General features: G+C 40.5%; 1 protein-coding gene across 1 annotated transcript; it reads left to right on the top strand.

The window, feature by feature from the left end:
- The first annotated feature begins 7,716 nt into the window (after positions 1-7,716).
- On the top strand, positions 7,717-23,976 carry LOC145972382 (uncharacterized). The gene is made up of 11 exons (XM_083100943.1): positions 7,717-7,899; positions 17,494-17,727; positions 19,119-19,441; positions 19,493-20,075; positions 20,261-20,328; positions 20,428-20,737; positions 20,832-21,620; positions 21,904-22,254; positions 22,422-22,837; positions 22,941-23,425; positions 23,522-23,976. Exons 1-11 carry the CDS (start codon positions 7,717-7,719, stop codon positions 23,974-23,976), a joined length of 4,197 nt encoding a protein of 1,398 aa, XP_082957069.1.
- Positions 23,977-24,028: the final 52 nt, after the last annotated feature.

Here is a 24,028-nt window from a genome sequence, read left to right as displayed (position 1 = left end):
GTAATAGAATAATTCGTAATCATCCATTTTGTTATAAATAATATTTTTTTAATTCGCTATTATTGCGCTTGATTTTTAATAACAAATCTTTATGTAAAAGATAAAATTGAGAATAACTTTTGATTAGATTTAATATATATTGTTACTTATACACTTTACCACTTGTAATTCTGACATTTTCAGTAAAATCGTTTATCTCCATTAAAATCTATCAATCATTTATATCTAAAAAAATTATCGTTTATATTTATGCGTATCATAGATAGGAAAGCGAAGAGAATGAATTCTAACTGATTAGAAAAGAATACGGAAAGCGATTATGATGGCAATAATTAAAAATTACTAGCAGCTGTTTCTCCAATTAGTATCCGCCGACGCAAGAGAAACGGTACACATTTGCATTTAAAACAAGTTGTTTTTATAGACATTGATATATCCCTGTCTGTATTATAGTTAAAATCAATTTTATTTATAGCCATGAAAGATGATTTTTCACGCACCTCTTTAGAGAAAGGAAAAGAGAAAGGGAGAGAGATATAGAATAAAAATGTATAGGAGATCCCTTCTAACTTAAACTCGGAAATCCTATTTCAATGTAAAATCCTGACCATCCCTTCGACTTGTAAGAAAATAACTGTCGCACATATTATTCCGCGATGGTACCTATACTCGTTCTGAAATTAACAACTCGATATTTAAACGAACAGATTATTCAACTTAACAGTGGCAAGAATATTACGAGTTTTTTATTACTCTTTAAAATTCTTATATTTCATTCACAATTGTTTTCTGTTAATTCATAGTCTAGAAGGGTGATCCAAGGAGTCACTACACCACCTGCTAATGACAGGTTCTTGAAATTATTTAGAAGTGATTTTTCCTCAGCGAAAATGTCGAGGGAGGTTATTTTTTGCAAATTTTCAATTTTTATTATCATATTTCTTTTCTAACTAAACATTCAATTAAAATTCTATTAAATTAAACTCTATTTGAAATTAATAAAGAATGTAGTTTTGGTAATTTTTTATTTCTCCACAAAGTTTAGCGAAAGTCCTTCTAAATCAAGAGACACGGTAGTGTCTCGCGCCAAGTTCATGCGAAGCATTAGCGAGGCACTCCGTGTATTTATACACGAGTCGGGCAGTTGAGAGTAACTCAGATTACCGGATTTCAATAACGGCTGAACGGATCGAATTCTTACAAGGCTTAATCGATAGAGCAAGTTTGAATTATATAAAGAAAGTATCTTTATTATTGTGCTGCATGATCTATAAACGGAAATATCATAACGCAAAATTGAAATCTGAAAATTTTCAATTAAGAAACGTTTTTATTATCGTCATCAACGCACATGTACACAACACATAGAAAGAGAAAATGTACGTTTCCTACTCTCGACAGAAGATTACGCTAGCGATGCTTTGCGATATTAATGACATGTGTCATTAGTGACATGTGTCAACCGTATTTTGAGTAGTGACAAGTAATGAAGTGCAAGTTAAATAATAAATTATTAAAATATTTATTAAAAATTGGCAAATAAGAGCCAGTAAGGTATGATAATTGAAGCGCAAGGTAAATAATAAATATCTATTTTCCAAACTAAATATAAATTGTAACGATGCACCCGGCATCGTTACAAATTCCCGGCGTACACCAGCCGGAAGCTGCCGCCCGACGAACATCGGTCGGGCAAGGGCAGGGGCGCGGTGCGCCCACATTTTATTTTAAACAATAAACGGCCGTACAAGCGCCGAAAACTGCCGATGAGGCCCGACGACGCGACGAGCGAACGGCCCGCGTTCGGCATCTCATCCCCCGCCGAGTACCCTGTACTGATTCCGACCACACTCGGTAGGGGGATCCTGATTCTGCGCTGACGCGGGTCCAGAACTCCAGTATAAGAAGGGCTCATCGGCCCAAGAAAAGACACTTCTTCCTCATCCGCTCTCACATGGATATCGTGTGAGAATCCTGACCAGAAGCACGACTCGAAACCGAGGGTAGAGGGTATCTCCGCCTTCGTCGAGAGTTCTCGACAACAAGCCGTGCATCCGTACAATCATAGTCGTCGCATAGGATCGGAGGGCCGCTCCGATCCTGCCGAGCGTTCTCGACCGACCGACTAAGTCATACTCACACCAGAACTGCATAATTCACGGGGAGAAAGAGCCGCCTCCGACGAGAGTTCTCGTCCGCGTTCTGGTCAACACGCTCCGTCCTTTTAAACCATCTCCGACCGCATTAACGGGACGTGATTTCCGCGCACATCTTGCGATAGCCTCCAAGCAGGCCAGCGACCGGTCGTGTAGCCGCAACGACACGCACCCGCGATAAAAACACCCGTGAAATCTGCGAGACAAAGCACGCACACCGCGCATCCATCACCGCGTTACAATAATTATAAATAAGCGTCCAGACACCGAGACTCCGTTAACGAATCAAATTATACTCGCAGGCAAGCACACGCGTTTAAAGACCACCAGCTGATTTCCCGACCACGCACGCTAGCCGCAAAAACGCAACCAAACAGCTGTAAAAAAGCGTAGACGCCGTCTAGGCCGAGAGCCGCGAAATATATCTATATATATTGGAATCCCCGAATTCTCGCGAAACGCTATTAAATTCGATAAACTGCGAATACACGCATCGACACACATACTCATACACATTGTTACACAACCATCTGTACATCAAGACACAAATAAACATGTACACGCACCGGCAGGAATGGTGTCTCGGTATGTATGTGTGACGGCCGACGTCATACGCACACACGCGAAGCGCGCACGTAGCCAAGAATTTATTACTTCATTAAATTTTATCTTTTTATGTAATTTAATTATTATTTAATTTAATAGAATGAATGCCGACCTTTAGTGCACGCGATTAAGCCGCATTTCTTAAAGAAAGAAAAGAAAAGTACGCATATCGATACTAGAACGCAAGAGACACGTATAGAAATAGCGCGGTGTCCCGCGCGATATATAGTTGTCTCGCTCGCACTCTCTCTTTCGAGCGTCGAGCGAGAGAGATGGCTATCGGACACCTCTAACTCGGTATCACGTCTTATAGTGTTTTCTCTCTCGCTCTTATGTCGTGCGCGAAGGACGCAACATCGGAATGCCCCCCACTACTCTACCCCCACTTTCTCTCTCGCTGCCCAGCCCGCGTACATGCGCGCTTCACTTGTGTGAGTGTGACGTCAGTGAGCGTCACACAAGCATACCGGGACACTATTCCTGCCGGTGCGTGTACATCTAAATACAATAACTCGCGTCTATCTTTCTCGACCCGAACCTTTGGCTCCGACGAGTTATCCGAAATAAAAATAAAAATAAAATAAAATAAAATCCGAGAACGATACGGGAGCATACGTTACAATAGCGCCCGAACAGGGACCGTTTTAGAGAGAGATTTCGCAGGATAACATAAGCAATATGAAATCTTGGTTTTATCGATTACCGAAAGAGAAACTCGTGAAAATCGCGGCCGTATACGGCGTCGACAATACTGGGACGTTGGACGAGGTGCGGCGACGAATGAGCAGGTATATAGATGAACATCCCGAGGAGTTCGCGAGCGAGCGCGGGGAATCCAGCGGGGCATTCGCGCCTCCGCTAATCTCAATCAACACACCGGTCCCAAATGAGGGGACAGCCTTCCCCATGCCGGAACCCCTGAGGGACGACCTCCGGGTGCTGAACCAAATGCGAAAGTGGGGATGCCATTTCGATGGCCGCGACCCAGCCTCCTTCCTCGAACGACTAACCGAACTCCAGGAAAGTTACCGGGTCTCCGGAGCACAATTATTAAGAGGGCTACCCGAGCTTCTAAGGGGAGACGCCCTCCTGTGGTACAGAAACTTCCACGCAGGGTGGCGAACGTGGACAAATTTTGAGGATGCGTTCCGTTTGCAATACCTTCCGCGTCGATACGCCGCCTCCTTCCGACGTGAACTAACCACCAGATATCAAAAGGCAGGCGAAAAATTCGAACAATACGCGACGGTAATGATGACTCTGATGCGCCGGGTCGGCGGATTCACTCCCGACGAGCAGCTCGAAAAACTTTACGGTCACATGCATCCCGACTATAAACTTTACGTGCGGATCGGTGACGTCCTGAACCTAACCGATTTACAGAAACGGGCAAGCGAATACGAGGAGATCGAACAGGAGAAAACGGAAGCAAAGAAACGCGAGAGGGATACCGCGCCCCCCACAGTTGCCGCCGTATGTAATCGTAACGAATGCTGTTGGAAATGTAAATAACGGGGACACACTCGGTTTCAATGCAAAAGGCCCGGTAAAAAATTCTGTTCTCAATGCGGGCGCGACGGAGTACTGACCAAGGACTATCATCCTCCGTCGGGAAAAGCCACCGGGGCCGGAGCATCCGCCGTCGCACCAGCCACCCCGAGCCCCGCATAAGATTTACTCCACGGCCACACACATACGTCACGATCTGAAACGAGACACACGACGCCTTGATCGACAGCGGATCCGAGGTGTCCCTAATTAATCAAGACGTTGCCGACAGGTTGCGGCACGAAGGGGTCAAGGTGTGGCCCGGGGAAGGGGAAGTACAACTCGCGGACGGAACACGCGCTGCAACCCCAGGGACAATGTCCGTGCCGATACGCCTGGGGAAACGGACGGTCAACCATACGTTCGGCATTTTACCGGGCATGGAGGACCTCGTCATAATCGGGATCGACCTTCAGGCTAGGTTGCGGGTGAGCGTACCGACTCCTCCGCTATCCGTTGCCAACTACCGACACAAATGCAGTACGGCGAAAGGACTAACGGGGGGGTAACCTCGAGGAACAGAAACTGTTAGCCAAATTTTTGGCTAACGAGATGAGAGAATTCGAGAGCGTTCAGGGTCCGACCGACCGAACGCAACACCACATTCGACTCCTAAGCGATACGCCGATAAAACAACGGTATCGGCTTCGGAACCCGGCGATGCAAGCCATCATTAATCGCGAAGTGGATGAGATGCTGGAGCAAGGGGTTATCGAGCCTTCGCATAGTCCATGGAGCTCACCGATCGTAGTGGTCCGCAAAAAGGACGGTAAGCAGCGGTTCTGCATTGACTTCCGGAAGGTCAACGAAGTCACTCGGAAGGACGCCTACCTTCTTCCACAGGTTACCGCGACATTGGATAATTGCGGGGGGCTCGCTATCTGTCCACCTTAGACCTCAAAAATGGGTACTGGCAAGTACCCCTCTCGCCCGAGAGTCGACCTATCACTGCATTTACCGTGCCGGGAAAAGGTTTATTCCAATTCACCGTAATGCCATTCGGTCTCCATTCCGCGCCGGCCACCTTCCAACGACTCCTAGACACCGTGCTCGGACCGGAACTCGAGCCGCACGTTTTCGTTTACCTAGATGATATTATTATCATTAGTCGAACTTTTCGCGAACATCTCGAGCTGCTCGCCGAAACCATCCGCCGATTGAGAACAGCGCGCCTCCGTCTGAACCCGGAAAAATGTCGTTTCTGCGTCGACCAACTAAAATACTTGGGACATGTAGTTGACCACGAGGAAATCCGAACAGACCCAGAAAAGATCAGCGCAGTAGCTGACTGGCCAGAACCGCGAACAGTTAAGCAAATCCGCCAATTCCTCGGGATGGCCTCATGGTACCGTCGTTTCATACTAAACTTCTCGACCGTCGCCACATCCCTCACCAGCCTAACAAAGAAAAACGCGCGATGGAAATGGGATAACGAACAAGCCGACGCGTTCCGCGATCTTAAGAATCGACTCATCTCGGCACCAGTGCTTGCCTGCCCGGACTTTTCGCGCCGTTTTTTTTTGCAAACGGACGCAAGTGCGATTGGACTCGGCGCCGTTCTTACACAGAACTTCGAAGACGGCGAGCGCGTGATCGCGTACGCAAGTCAAACTCTCAACACCGCCGAACGTAATTATAGCGCGACGGAGCTCGAATGCCTAGCGATCGTCTGGGGGATCCGGCGGATGAGGAGTTACTTGGAGGGCTACACTTTCACCGTGGTCACAGACCACCAAGCATTAAAGTGGCTAGGAAAACTCGAATCTCCGACCGGACGACTCGGACGCTGGGTATTCGAGCTTCAACAATATGCGTTCGACATAAAGTACCGGCGCGGTACGTTGAACCGTGTCGCCGACACGCTTTCACGCCTCCCGAGGACCAGTTCAGCCAGGAGACCGGGAAAATGCCGCTGGTATCACCGCCTATACGCCGAAATAGAACGGGACCCGGACAGCCGACCTGAATACCGGATACAAACCGGCCGGTTGTACCGACACCTCCTCCACAGTTTACACTTCAAGGAGACGGCGACGGAGGACCAATGGAAGTTGTGCGTGCCAACCGAGGAGCGCATCGAGATCCTTCGTTGTTACCACGGCGGCACCGACCGCCGGCCACCTCGGCATAGCCCAAATCGCCGAGGGACATTATTGGCCAGGCATGTTCCGAGACATAGTTCGATATGTCCGGACATGTAAGAACTGCCAGACCCATAAAACGCTGCAGCAAAAACCAGCGGGGACACTGCACGCGACAAATATCCAGCAGCCGTGGGAACAAGTAACAATCGACTTGATAGGACCGCTTCCCCGGTCACGACGAGGACACACCTGGCTCTTCGTCCTGCAGTATCGCTTCTCAAAATGGGTGGAGTTGGTCCCACTACGCCGAGCGACCGCCGATGCAGTTACGCAGGCCGTAACAGACAGAATAATATTGCGACACGACCGACCTAATACGATCCTGTCTGACAACGGAACCCAGCTCCGATCGCTACAACTAGAGGAAAGGTTAGCGGCGTTCCAAATAAAACACCTCACCGCACCAGTGTACGCCCCGCACTGCAACCCGGTCGAACGGACCAACCGGACGATTAAAACAATGGTTGGCCAGTATGTGGATAATGATCATGGGACGAACACCTGCCTGCCTTATAATTCGTTCAACACGGCGGCGCACGACGCCACCGGTTATACTCCAGCCTTTCTCAACCACGGACGAGAGCTGACACCGCCGATTTCACCGGACACGCCGACCCGACCGGGCGACGAACCAGACGCAGTAAAAAGGAAATTAGCAGAGGCATACGAACTAGTTCGGATAACGTTAGCACAGGCTTTCCATAGACAGCAACGTTACTACGACCTCCGCCGCCGACCCTGGAAGCCGAAACTTGGAGAATGGGTATGGAAGCGCGAACACCCGCTATCGAAAAAAAGCGATAATTTCAACGCAAAATTGGCCCCTAAGTATAGCGGCCCATACGAAGTCCGAAAATTTATCTCACCCGTTATAACGGATTTACGGAGCAAACGGGGCAAGTGGCATAAACATATACACATTCAAGACCTAAAACCAGCCAGCGAGTGCGACAAGGATGGCGAACTTCAAAACATCGCCGAAGGAAACAACATCAACCTTGACTCGACGGAAAGCGAAGACGAACACGGAGAATCGGCACAGAAGCTAGCAGGATGTCGACCGAGACAGACGTGATAGCGAGATTAACGACTGGCTTGCCGAGATAGAGGCAGAATCCACTGATCAGGCAGAAGCAGCGAAAGCCAGGGCCTGCACCCCGTCGCCGATACCACCGACACCAACGCCTTCCCGGCCACCCAGGGTGGGCACGCTAATCCAGCGTTCCGACCGGGAAAACGCGCGAAAGGCAGCGACTTTCACAATGCCGCCTCCGCCGCCACCGCAGCGACGGCCACCACGACCGCACGAACGGCGACCCCCGCCAGCCCGGAAATCAACGCCGGAACCGCCACCACCGCTACTCCAACCGGCCGGCCCGATTCCAGCTCCGCCAATACGCGTCGAAGTAGAGCCCGGGATGATCGTGGAGGTGCCGTACTTCGCGGTACACACCGCACGGCGCTACAAGGCCCGCACACCGCAGGGGCGGTGGATTTTGCGCTTTTCACGCGACGGCAAGTTGCGATATCGCCGTAAGATCGAGTAGATGCGCCTCAAATTCAGGCGCTAATTCCGGAGGGGGGTGATGTAACGATGCACCCGGGCATCGTTACGAATTCCCGGCGTATACCAGCCGGAAGCTGCCGCCCGACGAACATCAGTCGGGCAAGGGCAGGGACGCTGTGCGCCCACATTTTATTTTAAACAATAAACGGCCGTACAAGCGCCGAAAACTGCCGATGAGGCCCGACGACGCGACGAGCGAACGGCCCGCGTTCGGCATCTCATCCCCCGCCGAGTACCCTGTACTGATTCCGACCACACTCGGTAGGGGGATCCTGATTCTGCGCTGACGCGGGTCCAGAACTCCAGTATAAGAAGGGCTCATCGGCCCAAGAAAAGACACTTCTTCCTCATCCGCTCTCACATGGATATCGTGTGAGAATCCTGACCAGAAGCACGACTCGAAACCGAGGGTAGAGGGTACCTCCGCCTTCGTCGAGAGTTCTCGACAACAAGCCGTGCATCCGTACAATCATAGTCGTCGCATAGGATCGGAGGGCCGCTCCGATCCTGCCGAGCGTTCTCGACCGACCGACTAAGTCATACTCACACCAGAACTGCATAATTCACGGGGAGAAAGAGCCGCCTCCGACGAGAGTTCTCGTCCGCGTTCTGGTCAACACGCTCCGTCCTTTTAAACCATCTCCGACCGCATTAACGGGACGTGATTTCCGCGCACATCTTGCGATAGCCTCCAAGCAGGCCAGCGACCGGTCGTGTAGCCGCAACGACACGCACCCGCGATAAAAACACCCGTGAAATCTGCGAGACAAAGCACGCACACCGCGCATCCATCACCGCGTTACAATAATTATAAATAAGCGTCCAGACACCGAGACTCCGTTAACGAATCAAATTATACTCGCAGGCACACGCGTTTAAAGACCACCAGCTGATTTCCCGACCACGCACGCTAGCCGCAAAAACGCAACCAAACAGCTGTAAAAAAGCGTAGACGCCGTCTAGGCTGAGAGCCGCGAAATATATCTATATACAGGGCGATCCTGAAAAACGTTATGTCTGTAAAATGACGTATTCCTGACACCATTCTAAGACAATTTTTCCTTTACCAAAATTTGATTTGAAGCGTAGTTTTTGAATTATTAAAGGAAGTAGTTAACGTATGACGGGTCGAATACAAGAGGCAGGCAAGGGTGGCGCGATTCACCGTCAGACGCGGGTGCTTACGCGAGGCGCCTGCTGCGATCAGCTGGTCGCTATACACATACAGACACACATGCGAACACATACATTCTCTCTCTGTCTGTCTGTCTGTCTCTCTCTCTCTCTCATTCGCTCACTCACCTATAATTTTTTTTTTTTTTTTTTTTACGAGAGAGGGGAAAATGCATTTTATGCATACCCACCGGTCGATCCAGTGAGTTATGTGGGACTCGAGTACCAAGTCGAATTACCAACTCGGTACTCCCTACCCACTAAAAACCCCTCTCTTTTCACGAATTTCCTTTGACACACTGTCCCTCTGACTTCCCGAGATCTGTTTTCACATAACGTCAAAAAATAGTTATCATTACCTTGTTCGATGACTTTTGATGTATTGCTGTAATTGCTTGAAGGAGAAATGAATTTTCCGATAGATCGTACGTTCTCAAATTTAGATATCACGTTGCAAAACACAAGAAATCCACACTAAATTATTAACTGAAAGTTTTTCTTCTTTCATGAACTGTATTCTTTTATAAACTTTAACGTAATCACATTTATTTACTCACTCGATGAGACGAGAAATTTACTAATGACTCTATCACTAATTACTATTAATCACTGTCGAATAATAACTGTTGGCGATTAAAAATCACTCGATGAAAGAAACACGCGCGGACACGTTACTACACGACGCGACGACGCGACAATGCGACGATAATTATTCGGCGACTGCAAGCAGTTTTTTGTCATGGTAGGTTGCGGTAGGTTAATGTACTACTGGCGCTATCGAACGCGATCATGTGTTCGATTGAAGAATGCGGTAAACACAATAAACATTTAACATATTAATATTATTATTATCATGAATGTGTGTGATATCCATACATCGTATGATATCTATTTAAAAATTAATTAGATTAAATAAGTGTTTTTAAAATATTTATTACTTTTACTATTATCATGTAAAATATTAATATTAAATATTTATTTAACTATTTTATCTATTTATTTATTTATTTATCTATTTCACCTATTTATTTTTAACTATTTATTATCAATGACCGATTTTCGATCATTGATAATAAATAGTTAAAAATAAATAGGTGAAATAGATAAATAAATAAATAAATAGATAAAATAGTTAAATAAATATTTAATATTAATATTTTACATGATAATAGTAAAAGTAATAAATATTTTAAAAACACTTATTTAATCTAATTAATTTTTAAATAGATATCATACGATGTATGGATATCACACACATTCATGATAATAATAATATTAATATGTTAAATGTTTATTATGTTTACCGCATTCTTCAATCGAAGACATGATCGCGTTCGATAGCGCCAGTAGTACATTAACCTACCGCAACCTACCATGACAAAAAACTGCTTGCAGTCGCCGAATAATTATCGTCGCATTGTCGCGTCGTCGCGTCGTGTAGTAACGTGTCCGCGCGTGTTTCTTTCATCGAGTGATTTTTAATCGCCAACAGTTATTATTCGACAATGATTAATAGTGATTAGTGATAGAGTCATTAAATTTCTCGTCTCATCGAGTGAGTAAATAAATGTGATTACGTTAAAGTTTATAAAAGAATACAGTTCATGAAAGAAGAAAAACTTTCAGTTAATAATTTAGTGTGGATTTCTTGTCTTTTGCAATGTGATATCTACGTTAAATTTGAGAACGTACGATCTATCGGAAAATTCATTTCTCTTTCAAGCAATTACAGCAATACATCAAAAGTCATCGAACAAGCTAATGATAACTATTTTTTGACGTTATGTGAAAACAGATCTTGGGAAGTCAGAGGGACAGTGTGTCAAAGGAAATTCGTGAAAAGAGAGGGGTTTTTAGTGGGTAGGGAGTACCGAGTTGGTAATTCGACTTGGTACTCGAGTCCCACATAACTCACTGGATCGACCGGTGGGTATGCATAAAATGCATTTTCCCCTCTCTCGTAAAAAAAAAAAAAAAAAAAATTATAGGTGAGTGAGCGAATGAGAGAGAGAGAGAGACAGACAGACAGACAGAGAGAGAATGTATGTGTTCGCATGTGTGTCTGTATGTGTATAGCGACCAGCTGATCGCAGCAGGCGCCTCGCGTAAGCACCCGCGTCTGACGGTGAATCGCGCCACCCTTGCCTGCCTCTTGTATTCGACCCGTCATACGTTAACTACTTCCTTTAATAATTCAAAAACTACGCTTCAAATCAAATTTTGGTAAAGGAAAAATTGTCTTAGAATGGTGTCAGGAATACGTCATTTTACAGACATAACGTTTTTCAGGATCGCCCTGTATATTGGAATCCCCGAATTCTCGCGAAACGCTATTAAATTCGATAAACTGCGAATACACGCATCGACACACATACTCATACACATTGTTACACAACCATCTGTACATCAAGACACAAATAAACATGTACATCTAAATACAATAACTCGCGTCTATCTTTCTCGACCCGAATCTTTGGCTCCGACGAGTTATCCGAAATAAAAATAAAAATAAAATAAAATAAAATCCGAGAACGATACGGGAGCGTACGTTACAAAATATATAATATAATAAAAATATATATATATATATATATATATATATATATATATATATGTATATGTATCTATATATATATATATATATATATATAATATATTATATATATAAAGTATATGTATACATATACATATATATATTTTTTTTAACATAATATCTCTAACCAAATTATACTAAAAAAGAAGTGATATAATCCCCAAAAATTTACCTTTTTAAAAAAAAGGTAAAAAGAGGGCGCCAAGTTCATGTAAATTGTATCTAACTGTTGTCTTATCTACAAAAATAGTGATATATAAAAATTGCGCCAATTAAGGATAAAAAATTGTACAAGATAAATAAAAGTACAAGTAAGAAAACTTGTACAAGTTAACTTGTACAAATTAATATAAAACAAAAAAGTAAAAAAAATTTAATTAAAAAAAGTTGGAGTTGCCAATAAAATTGGCATAGAGACCCTTTAATAAAAGTCTAGACATCAGGCGATCTGGGCAAAATTCTGTGAGAGAGAGGGATATACTTTTACTATCTCTCTCTTTTAACTAACCAATTCTGACATGCTCACGCATACTCAGTCTACCAGTTTACGACGTAAAAGTGAGAAAAATATTAAGAGATAATGAGTGGATTCTGTGATTTATAAAGTATTTAATTCGCGTTTTGTGGTACAAAAAATATTTTAATTAATGTTTCGTTTGTTTATTTTCTTTTATATTTTATTTTGTTAATCTCTACACGGAAAAGAAAAGATTTGCTGAAACAGCTAAAAAATTTAATAGCCCAGCAAATCTACAGCCGTAATATACGGACAACCAATCTTCTGTGTCACAGTAACCAAGTTTCAGAGCTGTCAGAAATTAATGATTATAACTGCTGATAAAATAGGGTAATATAACATAGCAGATTTGTTAGTATAGCAAAGACGACTTTTTAGTTAATTCAATCCAAAATATGGCTTTAAATTTCCAACAATGTATATTTGTTGAAGTAACATAGGTTTTTGCTGCTTTACTAAATAAAATTTGATATATTAACAATCTTCATTATAGCAAAGGATTAGTTGTTTTACTAATATAATATAAGCTGAAACAATAATACTTATTAAAAATTTTAATTTATTTCCATTTTTTTAGTAAAATATAAGGAATAAAATATAATAAAATATTATATATATATATATATATATATATATATATATATATATATATATACAGGGTGATTCAAAATAACCTAATTGTCCTTAAAATGACACATTCTTGAGTCAATTCTAAGACGATTTTTCCTTTGGCAAAATTTCATCCGACGCTTAGTTTTTGAATTATTAAAAGAAGTAATTAACTTATGACGAGTCGGATACAAGAGGCAAGCAAGGGTGGCGCGATTCACCGTCAGACGCGGGTGCTTACGCGGGGCGCCTGCTGCGATCACCTGATCGCTACAGCATACACACACATGCGAATACATACATTCTCATTCTCTCTCTCTCTCTCTCTGCCTCTCTCTCTCTCTCTCTCATTTGCTTACTCACTTTAAGTCATGATTATTCTTACTTAAATTATTATTTACTTTTTATTATTATACATTTTCGCTTTAATTATTCTTATTTTAAATTGTACTGTTTTTTTTTTTACGAGAGAGGGGAAAATGCATTTTATGCATACTCACCGGGCGGTCCGAGTTATGTGGGACTCGAGTACCAAGTCGAATTACCAACTCGGTACTCCCTACCCACTAAAAATCCCTCTCTTTCGCGAATTTTCTCTAACACTGTTTATTTGACATCCCGAAATCTGTTTTCATACAACACCAAAGAATAGTTATTATTACCTTGTTCGATGTATTGCTGTAATTCCTTGAGAAATGAATTTTCCGATAGACCGTACTTTCACTCAAATTGAACGTAGATATCACGTTCTAAAGGACAGAGATCCACACTAAATAATTAATCGAAAGTTCTTTTTTCTTTTATAAACTGTATTCTTTTATAAACTTCAACATAATCACATTCATTCACTCACTCGATAAGACGAGAAATTTACCAATGACTCTATCACTAATCACTATCAATCACTGTCGAATAATCACTGTTGGCAATTAAAAACCACTCGATTAAAGAAAGACACGCGCACATACGTTATTACACGACGCGACGACGCGACAACGCGACGATATTTACCAGGCGACAGCAAACAGTTTTTGGTTATGGTAGGTTACGGTAGGTTAAGGTACTAACAGCGCTGTCGAACGTGAACATGTGTTTGATTGAAGACGCGACAATTTAGCGTATAATATTATTATCATATGATATTTATACATCGTATATTTGTTTTAAAATTAATTAGAATAAATAAATGTTTAATACTTTCACTATTAATGTTAAATATTATTTATTATTAATACTAAATATTATTATTAAATATTCTTAAATATTATTATTAATATTAAATATTTATTTATTATTATTAAATAGTATTATTAATATTAAATATTTATTTATTATTAAATATTATTATTAATATTAAATATATTTATTTATTATTATTAAATATTTATTAAACTATTATCTGATTGAAAATCGATAATCATATGAAAATAGTATGAAAAAATATCATTAAATTCTAGCGTTTCAATCTCTCTTGGTTTTTTCTTATAGTTTTAAAAACGAAATCAGAGCGACCAATATTTTTGAACATTTGGAACATTTTCTTTCGTTTTTAAAACTATAAGAAAAAACCAAGAGAGATTGAAACGCCAGAATTTAATGATATTTTTTCATACTATTTTCATATGATTATCGATTTTCAATCAGATAATAGTTTAATAAATATTTAATAATAATAAATAAATATATTTAATATTAATAATAATATTTAATAATAAATAAATATTTAATATTAATAATACTATTTAATAATAATAAATAAATATTTAATATTAATAATAATATTTAAGAATATTTAATAATAATATTTAGTATTAATAATAAATAATATTTAACATTAATAGTGAAAGTATTAAACATTTATTTATTCTAATTAATTTTAAAACAAATATACGATGTATAAATATCATATGATAATAATATTATACGCTAAATTGTCGCGTCTTCAATCAAACACATGTTCACGTTCGACAGCGCTGTTAGTACCTTAACCTACCGTAACCTACCATAACCAAAAACTGTTTGCTGTCGCCTGGTAAATATCGTCGCGTTGTCGCGTCGTCGCGTCGTGTAATAACGTATGTGCGCGTGTCTTTCTTTAATCGAGTGGTTTTTAATTGCCAACAGTGATTATTCGACAGTGATTGATAGTGATTAGTGATAGAGTCATTGGTAAATTTCTCGTCTTATCGAGTGAGTGAATGAATGTGATTATGTTGAAGTTTATAAAAGAATACAGTTTATAAAAGAAAAAAGAACTTTCGATTAATTATTTAGTGTGGATCTCTGTCCTTTAGAACGTGATATCTACGTTCAATTTGAGTGAAAGTACGATCTATCGGAAAATTCATTTCTCAAGGAATTACAGCAATACATCGAACAAGGTAATAATAACTATTCTTTGGTGTTGTGTGAAAACAGATTTCGGGATGTCAAATAAACAGTGTTAGAGAAAATTCGCGAAAGAGAGGGGTTTTTAGTGGGTAGGGAGTACCGAGTTGGTAATTCGACTTGGTACTCGAGTCCCACATAACTCGGACCGCCCGGTGAGTATGCATAAAATGCATTTTCCCCTCTCTCGTAAAAAAAAAACAGTACAATTTAAAATAAGAATAATTAAAGCGAAAATGTATAATAATAAAAAGTAAATAATAATTTAAGTAAGAATAATCATGACTTAAAGCAAATCATGAGTAAGCAAATGAGAGAGAGAGAGAGAGAGAGAGGGAGAGAGAGAGGCAGAGAGAGAGAGAGAGAGAATGAGAATGTATGTATTCGCATGTGTGTGTATGCTGTAGCGATCAGGTGATCGCAGCAGGCGCCCCGCGTAAGCACCCGCGTCTGACGGTGAATCGCGCCACCCTTGCCTGCCTCTTGTATCCGACCCGTCATAAGTTAATTACTTCTCTTAATAATTCAAAAACTAAGCGTCGGACGAAATTTTGCCAAAGGAAAAATCGTCTTAGAATTGACTCAAGAATGTGTCATTTTAAGGACAATTAGGTTATTTTGAATCACCCTGTATATAATTATGTGTTTTCTTTACACCAATTGATTCCTCTCATTATTTTGTACATAAAAGTATTAAGGTAAGATAATCGAAAAATGAATATTTTACAAAATATTTTACGGTTTATGTAAAATTAAGAAATGATTTCGTCTCATAACTCGGAAAGTACTTAATGAAAACTAACTTAATTATAGTGTTTTGGAAAGCTCTCGAGATGAGCTACAAGAATATGTAAAAGTATATAGGATATCCCATTTAAAAAGTTGGAGGTGATTTTCACGTGACCTTAATGTGACTCTTTAAGGTCAAACTAATGGCATCATCTTATGTCCCCCTTGAAACCATACAACTTTTGTCTGAAACATTTTTCTCTAAATTGCTTCGTTTCCGAGATATAAATTTGTAACACTTTACGTGGGCCACCTTGTATATATATATATATATATATATATATATGTATATATATATATATATATATATATATATATATATATATATGTTATTATGGTAATTAAAGTAAACATATAAATTAAACATAAATTAAACATTTTGTATATTTGTTTTTATTTTTGTCTAAAAATTTAAGTAAGAAACAATTACAATCTTTTATTAAGACAATTACAAATAATCTTAGACAATAGCATATAGTATTAAGTAAGAAACAATTACAATCTTTTATTAAGACAATTACAAATAATCTTAGACAATATCAATGAGCAGATTAAAAGAGCAAACTATTAGATAACTATTAGATAACTATTTTGTCAAAACTATTAGACAATAATTATTTTATCATATAAGAGAAAATATTTTATTATTATTTTAACACATAATATAAATCATATGCAAAATACTGTTTTAGCCTAAATGTTATTTTTTACAACAAAAAATCGACTTCTGTTATTAGTTTTATGTTGGAACTACAATATTCATAATAAAAACTAATGTTTTAATTAAACTTATAAATAAAATATTCTAATTATTCTAATTATTAATCACAAATATAATAAATTTATGAAACACATATATTAAATATTTATTATAATATATGTGTTTAATAAATTTATTATATTTGTGATTAATAATTAGAATAATTAGAATATTTTATTTACAAATTTAATTAAAGCATTCTGTTAAGAATTCTATTTTTTCAAATGTTACGATAATCACGCGCGTATGCACCGTCAACGAACCGCTAGCAGCGCCGCGTGCGTTCTTCTTGTAAAATAATAGTTGGCGAATAAATCTGTTGCATACACGTATTTTCTCTTTCAAAACAAGTTACGTGAAACCCAGCAAAATATATAACATAAATTGGTCCTTCGAGCCGGATATCGCCAAGACGAAGGCGAAGCAAACGCCAAAAAATCAAGTGCAAAGCGTCTAGCGTCGAGAACGAGACGAAATTCGAGAAAGCGGTAAAACGCCGGTCGACAGCAAGGGACGACCAGAGCGTGTCGAGCAAGACAAGTTGTTAGAAGAGACAAGGTAAAGGTTGAGACCGCATTCAGGTGTGCCAAGCGCCAGCTATAACAAATAGAGCCTAAAAGCCTGTAAAAGAAGCTCGTTGAAGCTCGCTAACGAAAAGGACAGCGTGAAGCGTAGCGGATGGTCGCTATTTGCATCAAAGCGAGACAGCCTTATACAAGAAAGAGCGCGCCAAGCAGGACAGGCATCCAATTATAGAGCGTCACTCAACATAGAAGGGAAGCGCTCCAAGCAAGGCAGGCATTCAACCACAGAGGGCGTCACTCAACCTAGAAGGGAAAACGAGCCAAGCAGAAACGCACCACAGGAAGTCGATCAAGTGAGTAATGAGCATCTTTATTTCTCATCCTTCCATTTAATCCTGAAATTGAATGTTTAGAATTGCCTAATCTTTTGTCAAGTCGAGTTTTAGAAAATGGCCGGGTAAATCTTTACTTTAACTTACTCACCTCCAATGACTTTGACCTTGACATATATTGTCAAGGTCATTATCCTGAGTGACCTCCAAAAAGTTTTAGCCGTCGGTCATTGTTTATTACAAAGTTATAAACAAATAAAGTTTGACGAATTATATGGATACAATGGATACATCGCTTAGCATAGAAAATTAGAAACCCATGAGAGGTCCATCAGAAATGTATGTGTACACATACACACACGCACACGCACACACACACGCGCGCGCGGGGGGGGTGCAAGGGGGCCTTCGGCCCCCCCTTTCGCACCACCCCGCCGGTAGGCTAGGTGGACGTTGCTTTGCTACAATGGACAGATGTTGTAAGTTGTAAAACGAGGTTTACCTTGCCTACCGGCGGGGTGGTGCGGGAGGGGGGGCCGAAGGCCCCCTTGCACCCCCCGCGCGTGTGTGTGTGTGTGTGTGCGCGTCTTGTGTGTGTACACATACGTTTCTGATGGACCTCTCATGGGTTTGTAATTTTTTCATAAGCAACATGTTCACTATTTGACAACTTTGAATATACTGAATGTTTGATATACTGCGAAGCACTGTGTAATAACATGTTTATATATTTCTGATTTAGCTTACTTATTTCACTTGTGATAGAGATACTGTTGTTTTGATATTTTTTTTTTATTTTGCCTAAATAATTTATTAAATATTTGTTATTAAAAATAAAAAATAATTAAATAAACGTATATTTCTTATAAATACATTTTATTAAGTACGTAATATGTTCGAAAATTACGTGAAATTCATGAAACTTTATTTGTTTATAACTTTTTAATAAACAATGACCGACGGCTAAAACTTTTTGGAGGTCACTCAGGGTAGTGATCTTGACAACATAGGTCAAGGTCAAAGTCATTAGAGGTGGGTAAGTTAAAGTAAAGATTTACCAATGGTCGAATTGCAAGCTTGGATTAAAAAGCGCGGTTCAGTAAAGTCGCGCATAACCACATTTAAAAATTTTTTATCGCAAACGGTAGAAAGCAATCCCAACGCGGACCAAGCTTTGAGTGATGAGGTTCGGGATCAATTAGAGCAAAGAATCTCCAGAATAAAGGGAGTGTTTAGCGAATTTGAGAACATTCAGGCTACCATTGAGTAACTTGTTGATGACGTACCCGAACATGTAAAGACTAGGGAAGCGTTCGAAAATAATTATTACGAGGCAATTGTTAGCAAATAAATTGTTACGCCGTGAATCAAAACAAATACAAAAAGACGAAAAGAGCGAAAATTTAAATCAGAATTGTGAGCAAGCAGAATTAGCCGGGTCGAGTCAGGTTCAAGCAACAAACGCGTACAATCCCGTGGCGTCTTTTCAATTAGGTACGGGCAATACATTAGGCGTAAGACTATCTGTGATAGAGCTTCCCAAGGGAGAATTATCTGAATGGTTAAAGTTTCGCGACACATGTAAGTCTCTAATCCACGATAATCCAAATATAACTAGTATACAAAAATTTCATTATTTACAAGCGTCATTAGAAGATGGCGCATTTGAAACTATAAACGAGTACGAATTTTCAGAAGACAATTACGAGGAAGCATGGCGTTCGTTACACGATAGGTATGATAATCCTAAATTATTGATACAAAATCACATCGATTCTATTTTCAGGATAAAGGCGTTGTCAATTGAATCCGCGGAGAAATTATTAGAGCTATTAGATAGCGTTACTAAACATATGAGCGTTAGAAAAGTTAAACGAACCCATCGAGCATTGGGATTCGTTATTAATCTATATAATCGTATCAAAGTTAGACACCGCATCCGCAAGAGAATGGGAGAAAAAGAGAGCCATCCTGATAAACCCAAACTAAGTGATTTAATTAAGTGCTTGCGAGCTCGGGCGTCGCTGCTTCAAACACTTAGCACTCGAGAGGTCAAGGAAACGAGCAAGAGCAGGACTAAACGAGTTAATATAGAAAAGGCCAAAGCTTTCCACGTAAGAAAGATGACATGCGCGTTTTGCAAAGAACATCACATCCAGGCATGTGAAGCATTTTTAAAATTGGATGCCCAGCATAGAGCTGAAAAGGTAAGATCACTTAGGCTCTGCATAAATTATCTCAGACCAGGGCATGTCGCCAAAAATTGTAGTTTTGGTTCTTGCAAGATGTGTAGTGCAAAGCATAATACATTGCTTCATTTTGAAAGAGACAAAGCGATTGTGCACAAGGACAACGCGAAAGAAGAAATGGTAACTACCGCAGCTATGTGTTCCACAGATTTTAAGGATTCACGCAGAGAGAGTAGCATCGTTCTATCTACAGCATTAATAAATATGGAAACAAGGAAATAAAAGCAAAAGCGCGAGTTTTTTTAGACTCATGTTCCCAGTCAAATTTCATAACTCAAGGTTTATGTAAAAAATTAAAATTAAAGCAATCATCTATCAACATGCAAATAGGAGTGCTTGGTCAACTTGGTCCAAATGTGAAGGGACGTTGCGAGTTAGAGGTCGCATCGAGACAAGGCGGCTGCAAATTCAAAATTTAATGCCTAATCGTACCTCAAATAACCGAAGAGCTTATGTCAAGTTATGCTTTCAGTTCGGAGCATATGGGAATTCCTTCGCACATTAAATTAGCAGACCCATCGTTCAACGTTCCCGGACGGATCGACATACTTATTGGAGCAGAATGGTTTTGGGATCTTTTATGTGTGGGTCAAAGAAAACTCGACAACAATTTAGTCATGCAGAAGACAAAATTCGGATGGGTCGTGGGACCAATGACTGCTCCCGCGCCACGACACGTGAAATGTTATTTGACAAGCGTCGCTAGTTTAGAGAAGCAATTAATCAAATTCTGGGACATTGAAGAATTTCCGAAAAAAAGGAGTCTATCATCAGAAGAGGAGGCATGTGAGGCGCATTTCGTGGAAAATACAAGGCGCGACGGAAACGGTAGATTTATTGTCAAGCTACCATTAAAACAAGAGCCTTTGGTTTTAGGAGATTCAAGAAAGCAAGCCGAAAGGCGGTTTTGAGAGAAGATTGCAACGCGACAAAGCCCTGTCTAAAGAATACTCAGCCTTTTTAAAAGAATACGAAGAATTGGGACATATGAGAAGAGTAGCAGACATTAAAGAAAAGCCGTATTCGTATTATTTGCCTCATCATTGCGTAATTCGAACTGATAGCGAAACCACTAAACTTAGGGTGGTATTTGATGCTTCGTCCTCGACGACAAATGGGTTGTCTTTAAATGATTTACAGATGACTGGTCCTGTTATTCAGAGTGATTTATTTTCGATTCTACTAAGATTCCGAATGCATACGTACGTAATATCAGCCGACATAGCCAAAATGTATCGACAAGTTTTACTGCATCCTGAGCAAAGACAGCTGCAACGGATACTGTGGCGTGAAAGCCCGGAGAAAAGCATCGAGACTTTCGAACTAAACACAGTGACTTATGGTACAACGGCAGCATCTTTCCTTGCAATTAGGTGCTTGGAACAGCTTGCAAGAGAATGTGAAAGGGAAAATCCGCGCATTGCTAAAATGATTAGAGAGGATTTCTATGTAGATGACCTGTTGTCAGGTGGAGAGACCATAGAGGAAATCACGTCAACAGCCAGAGAAATAAGCAACGTTTTGGCTAGCGGAGGTTTTAAACTAAGGAAATGGAACTCCAACAACAGCAAATTTAGAGAGAAATTCATGGACACAAATCAAGCACAAGCTGAGATACAACTTAACAAAGATGAAAGCAAGCGAACACTAGGGTTAAGTTGGCTGGTAAGTGATGATATCTTAACGTATCTATGATGATATCATAACGTATATACATAAACTTGCCAAACAATAACCAAGTTACAAAACGTAGCATACTTTCCATAGCGTCAATGATTTTCGATCCTCTAGGCCTTTTGGCGCCTTGTACGATAATAGCAAAAATTCTAATTCAAAGCCTATGGTTGGAAAAATTACCGTGGGACGAAAGCTTACCGTCAGGTCTACATTCTAAATGGATACAGTACTATAATCAACTGAAGTCTCTCAACGAGTTCGTGATTCCAAGGCAAGCTTGACTTGCCTGACAGCACCGAATAGAGTTAAAATGCAGATACACGGTTTTGCGGATGCTTCCAAAGACGCTTATGGAGCTTGCGTCTACATTCGCATACTGGATAACAAAGAAAAGGTTCACCTTAACCTATTGTGCGCAAAAACTAAGGTTGCGCCTTTGAAAACGCAAACGATCCCTCGTCTAGAACTTTGCGCGGCTTTAATACTGGCGAGATTAATCTCAGCGGTTGAACGCGCTTTGGAGATTGAAGCCGACTCTATCACATATTGGACCGATTCTACAATAGTTCTGGCCTGGTTACAAACTAAACCGAATTGTCTGCCTGTTTTTGAATCTAATCGGGTATACAAGAATTAAGCAACGGAAGAGTATGGCGTCATGTACCCATGAGTCAAAACCCTGCAGACTTGCTCTCTCGTGGAATGCAGCCTCAAAATTTGATTTCATCTAGCTTCTGGTGGCACGGGCCCGATTTTTTAAAGGAAAATTCTTAATTTTGGCAAAATCAGTTATCCTGTAAAATAAGCACACCAAATGAAAAAATCGTCTTACCAACAACGAGTCTACATAATAACATCCTAGATGAGATTCTCTTGCGGTGCTCCAGCCTATCCAAGGCAGTACGAATCGTCGCCTACTGTATTCGATTTATAAACAAATTAAAATCAAAGGGAAATAAGGCTGAAACATTAATTATTCAGCAGCACAAGACCGCGATAAATCTCTTAATAAAACGCACGCAAATTTCAAGTTTTGGAAAGGAAATAGCGATGCTCAAGAAAGGCATTTACATATCAAGAGGTCCATTAGCTTCATTAACTCCATTTTTAGACGAAAACGACATCATAAGAGTTGGAGGTAGGCTAGGAAACTCCAAATTTGAAAACGATAAGAAGCATCCGATTCTTTTACCAGGAAATCACATGTTTACAGTTAAATCGCTTATTCATTGACGAGCACAATCGGTTGCTGCATGCCGGTCCTCAATTACTTTTAGCTTCAATTTGCGAACGTTTTTGACCCTTAAGGGGAAGAAATTTAGCTCAAAAAATCGTCAAGGCATGTGTAAAATGCTTTCGCGCTAATCCTAAGCCGATGCAGCATATTATGGGTCATCTTCCATCACCCCGAGTAACTCACGCGTTTCCTTTTGAATGTACTGGCGTCGATTACGCGGGACCCTTTCAAATCAAAGATCGAAAGGGAAGAGGCTGTAAAATCTCAAAGTGCTATCTTTGTCTGTTCGTTTGCTTCGTTACTAAAGCGGTACATCTCGAACTAGTTACAGATTTGACAAAGGAAGCTTTCATAGCAGCGTTAAGGCGTTTCGTGGCACGTAGGGAAAAATCGTCACAAATTTATTCGGATAACGGAAAAAGCTTCGTCGGCGGAAATAACGCTCTTAAAGAATTAAGTAAATTTTTAAGCGATAAGGCAGATGTTATAAGTGACTCAATGGCAGAACAGGGCATATCTTGGAATTTCATCCCAGCTTATTCGCCACATTTTGGCGGTTTGTAGGAAGCCGGAATAAAGTCCGTGAAGCATCATTTGAAAAGAGTTGCCACTAACACACTATTGACATTCGAAGAGTTTTATACTTTATTAGTTCAGATAGAGGCTATTCTAAACTCTCGCCCATTAACTCCTCTTTCCTCTGATCCAAATGATTTTTCCTGTTTAACTCCGGCTCATTTTCTCATTGGATGGAGATTCGACTCTGTCGTCGACCCAGACTTACGACAGGTGAAGGAGTCCAGACTCTCTATTTGGCAAAGACTGCAGCAAATCCAACAAAACTTGTGGGAGCGATGGAACAAGGAGTATATATCTGAATTGCAGCAGCGCACCAAGTGGCGAGTGCCATTTCCTACTTTGCCACGAGATGCGCTCGTTCTTATTAAAGAAGATAATCTTCCTCCATCTAAATGGAGACTTGGAAGAATAGAGGACGTTTATACGGATTCGGATGGTATAGCCCGAGTAGCTTCAATACGCACTTCTTCTGGCGTCATTCGTCGTGCTTTTGTAAAATTATGCCCGTTACCTTTAAATGAAGAATAGACTGTATGCGTTTAGTTTTAGTCTATATTGTGAGTTATTTATTATAAGTCAA

This window comes from Camponotus vicinus, unplaced genomic scaffold (genome assembly GCF_025532165.1).
Source record: "Camponotus vicinus isolate PSW18456_S1 unplaced genomic scaffold, iyCamVici1.0 SCAF_5, whole genome shotgun sequence".
Taxonomy (NCBI): Eukaryota; Metazoa; Arthropoda; class Insecta; order Hymenoptera; family Formicidae; genus Camponotus; species Camponotus vicinus.
This window is presented reverse-complemented; position numbering and strand designations above follow the sequence as displayed.

Excerpts from the sequence above, each read along its gene's own strand:
- LOC145972382 (XM_083100943.1), top strand. The coding sequence starts at position 7,717 with ATGCCGCCTCCGCCGCCACCGCAGCGACGGCCACCACGACCGCACGAA. Across the intron at positions 20,076-20,260 it reads ACAACGCGAAAGAAGAAATG|CAATCATCTATCAACATGCA; the intron begins GTAACTACCGCA and ends TTAAAATTAAAG. Across the intron at positions 22,255-22,421 it reads CTGTTTTTGAATCTAATCGG|TTATCCTGTAAAATAAGCAC; the intron begins GTATACAAGAAT and ends TGGCAAAATCAG.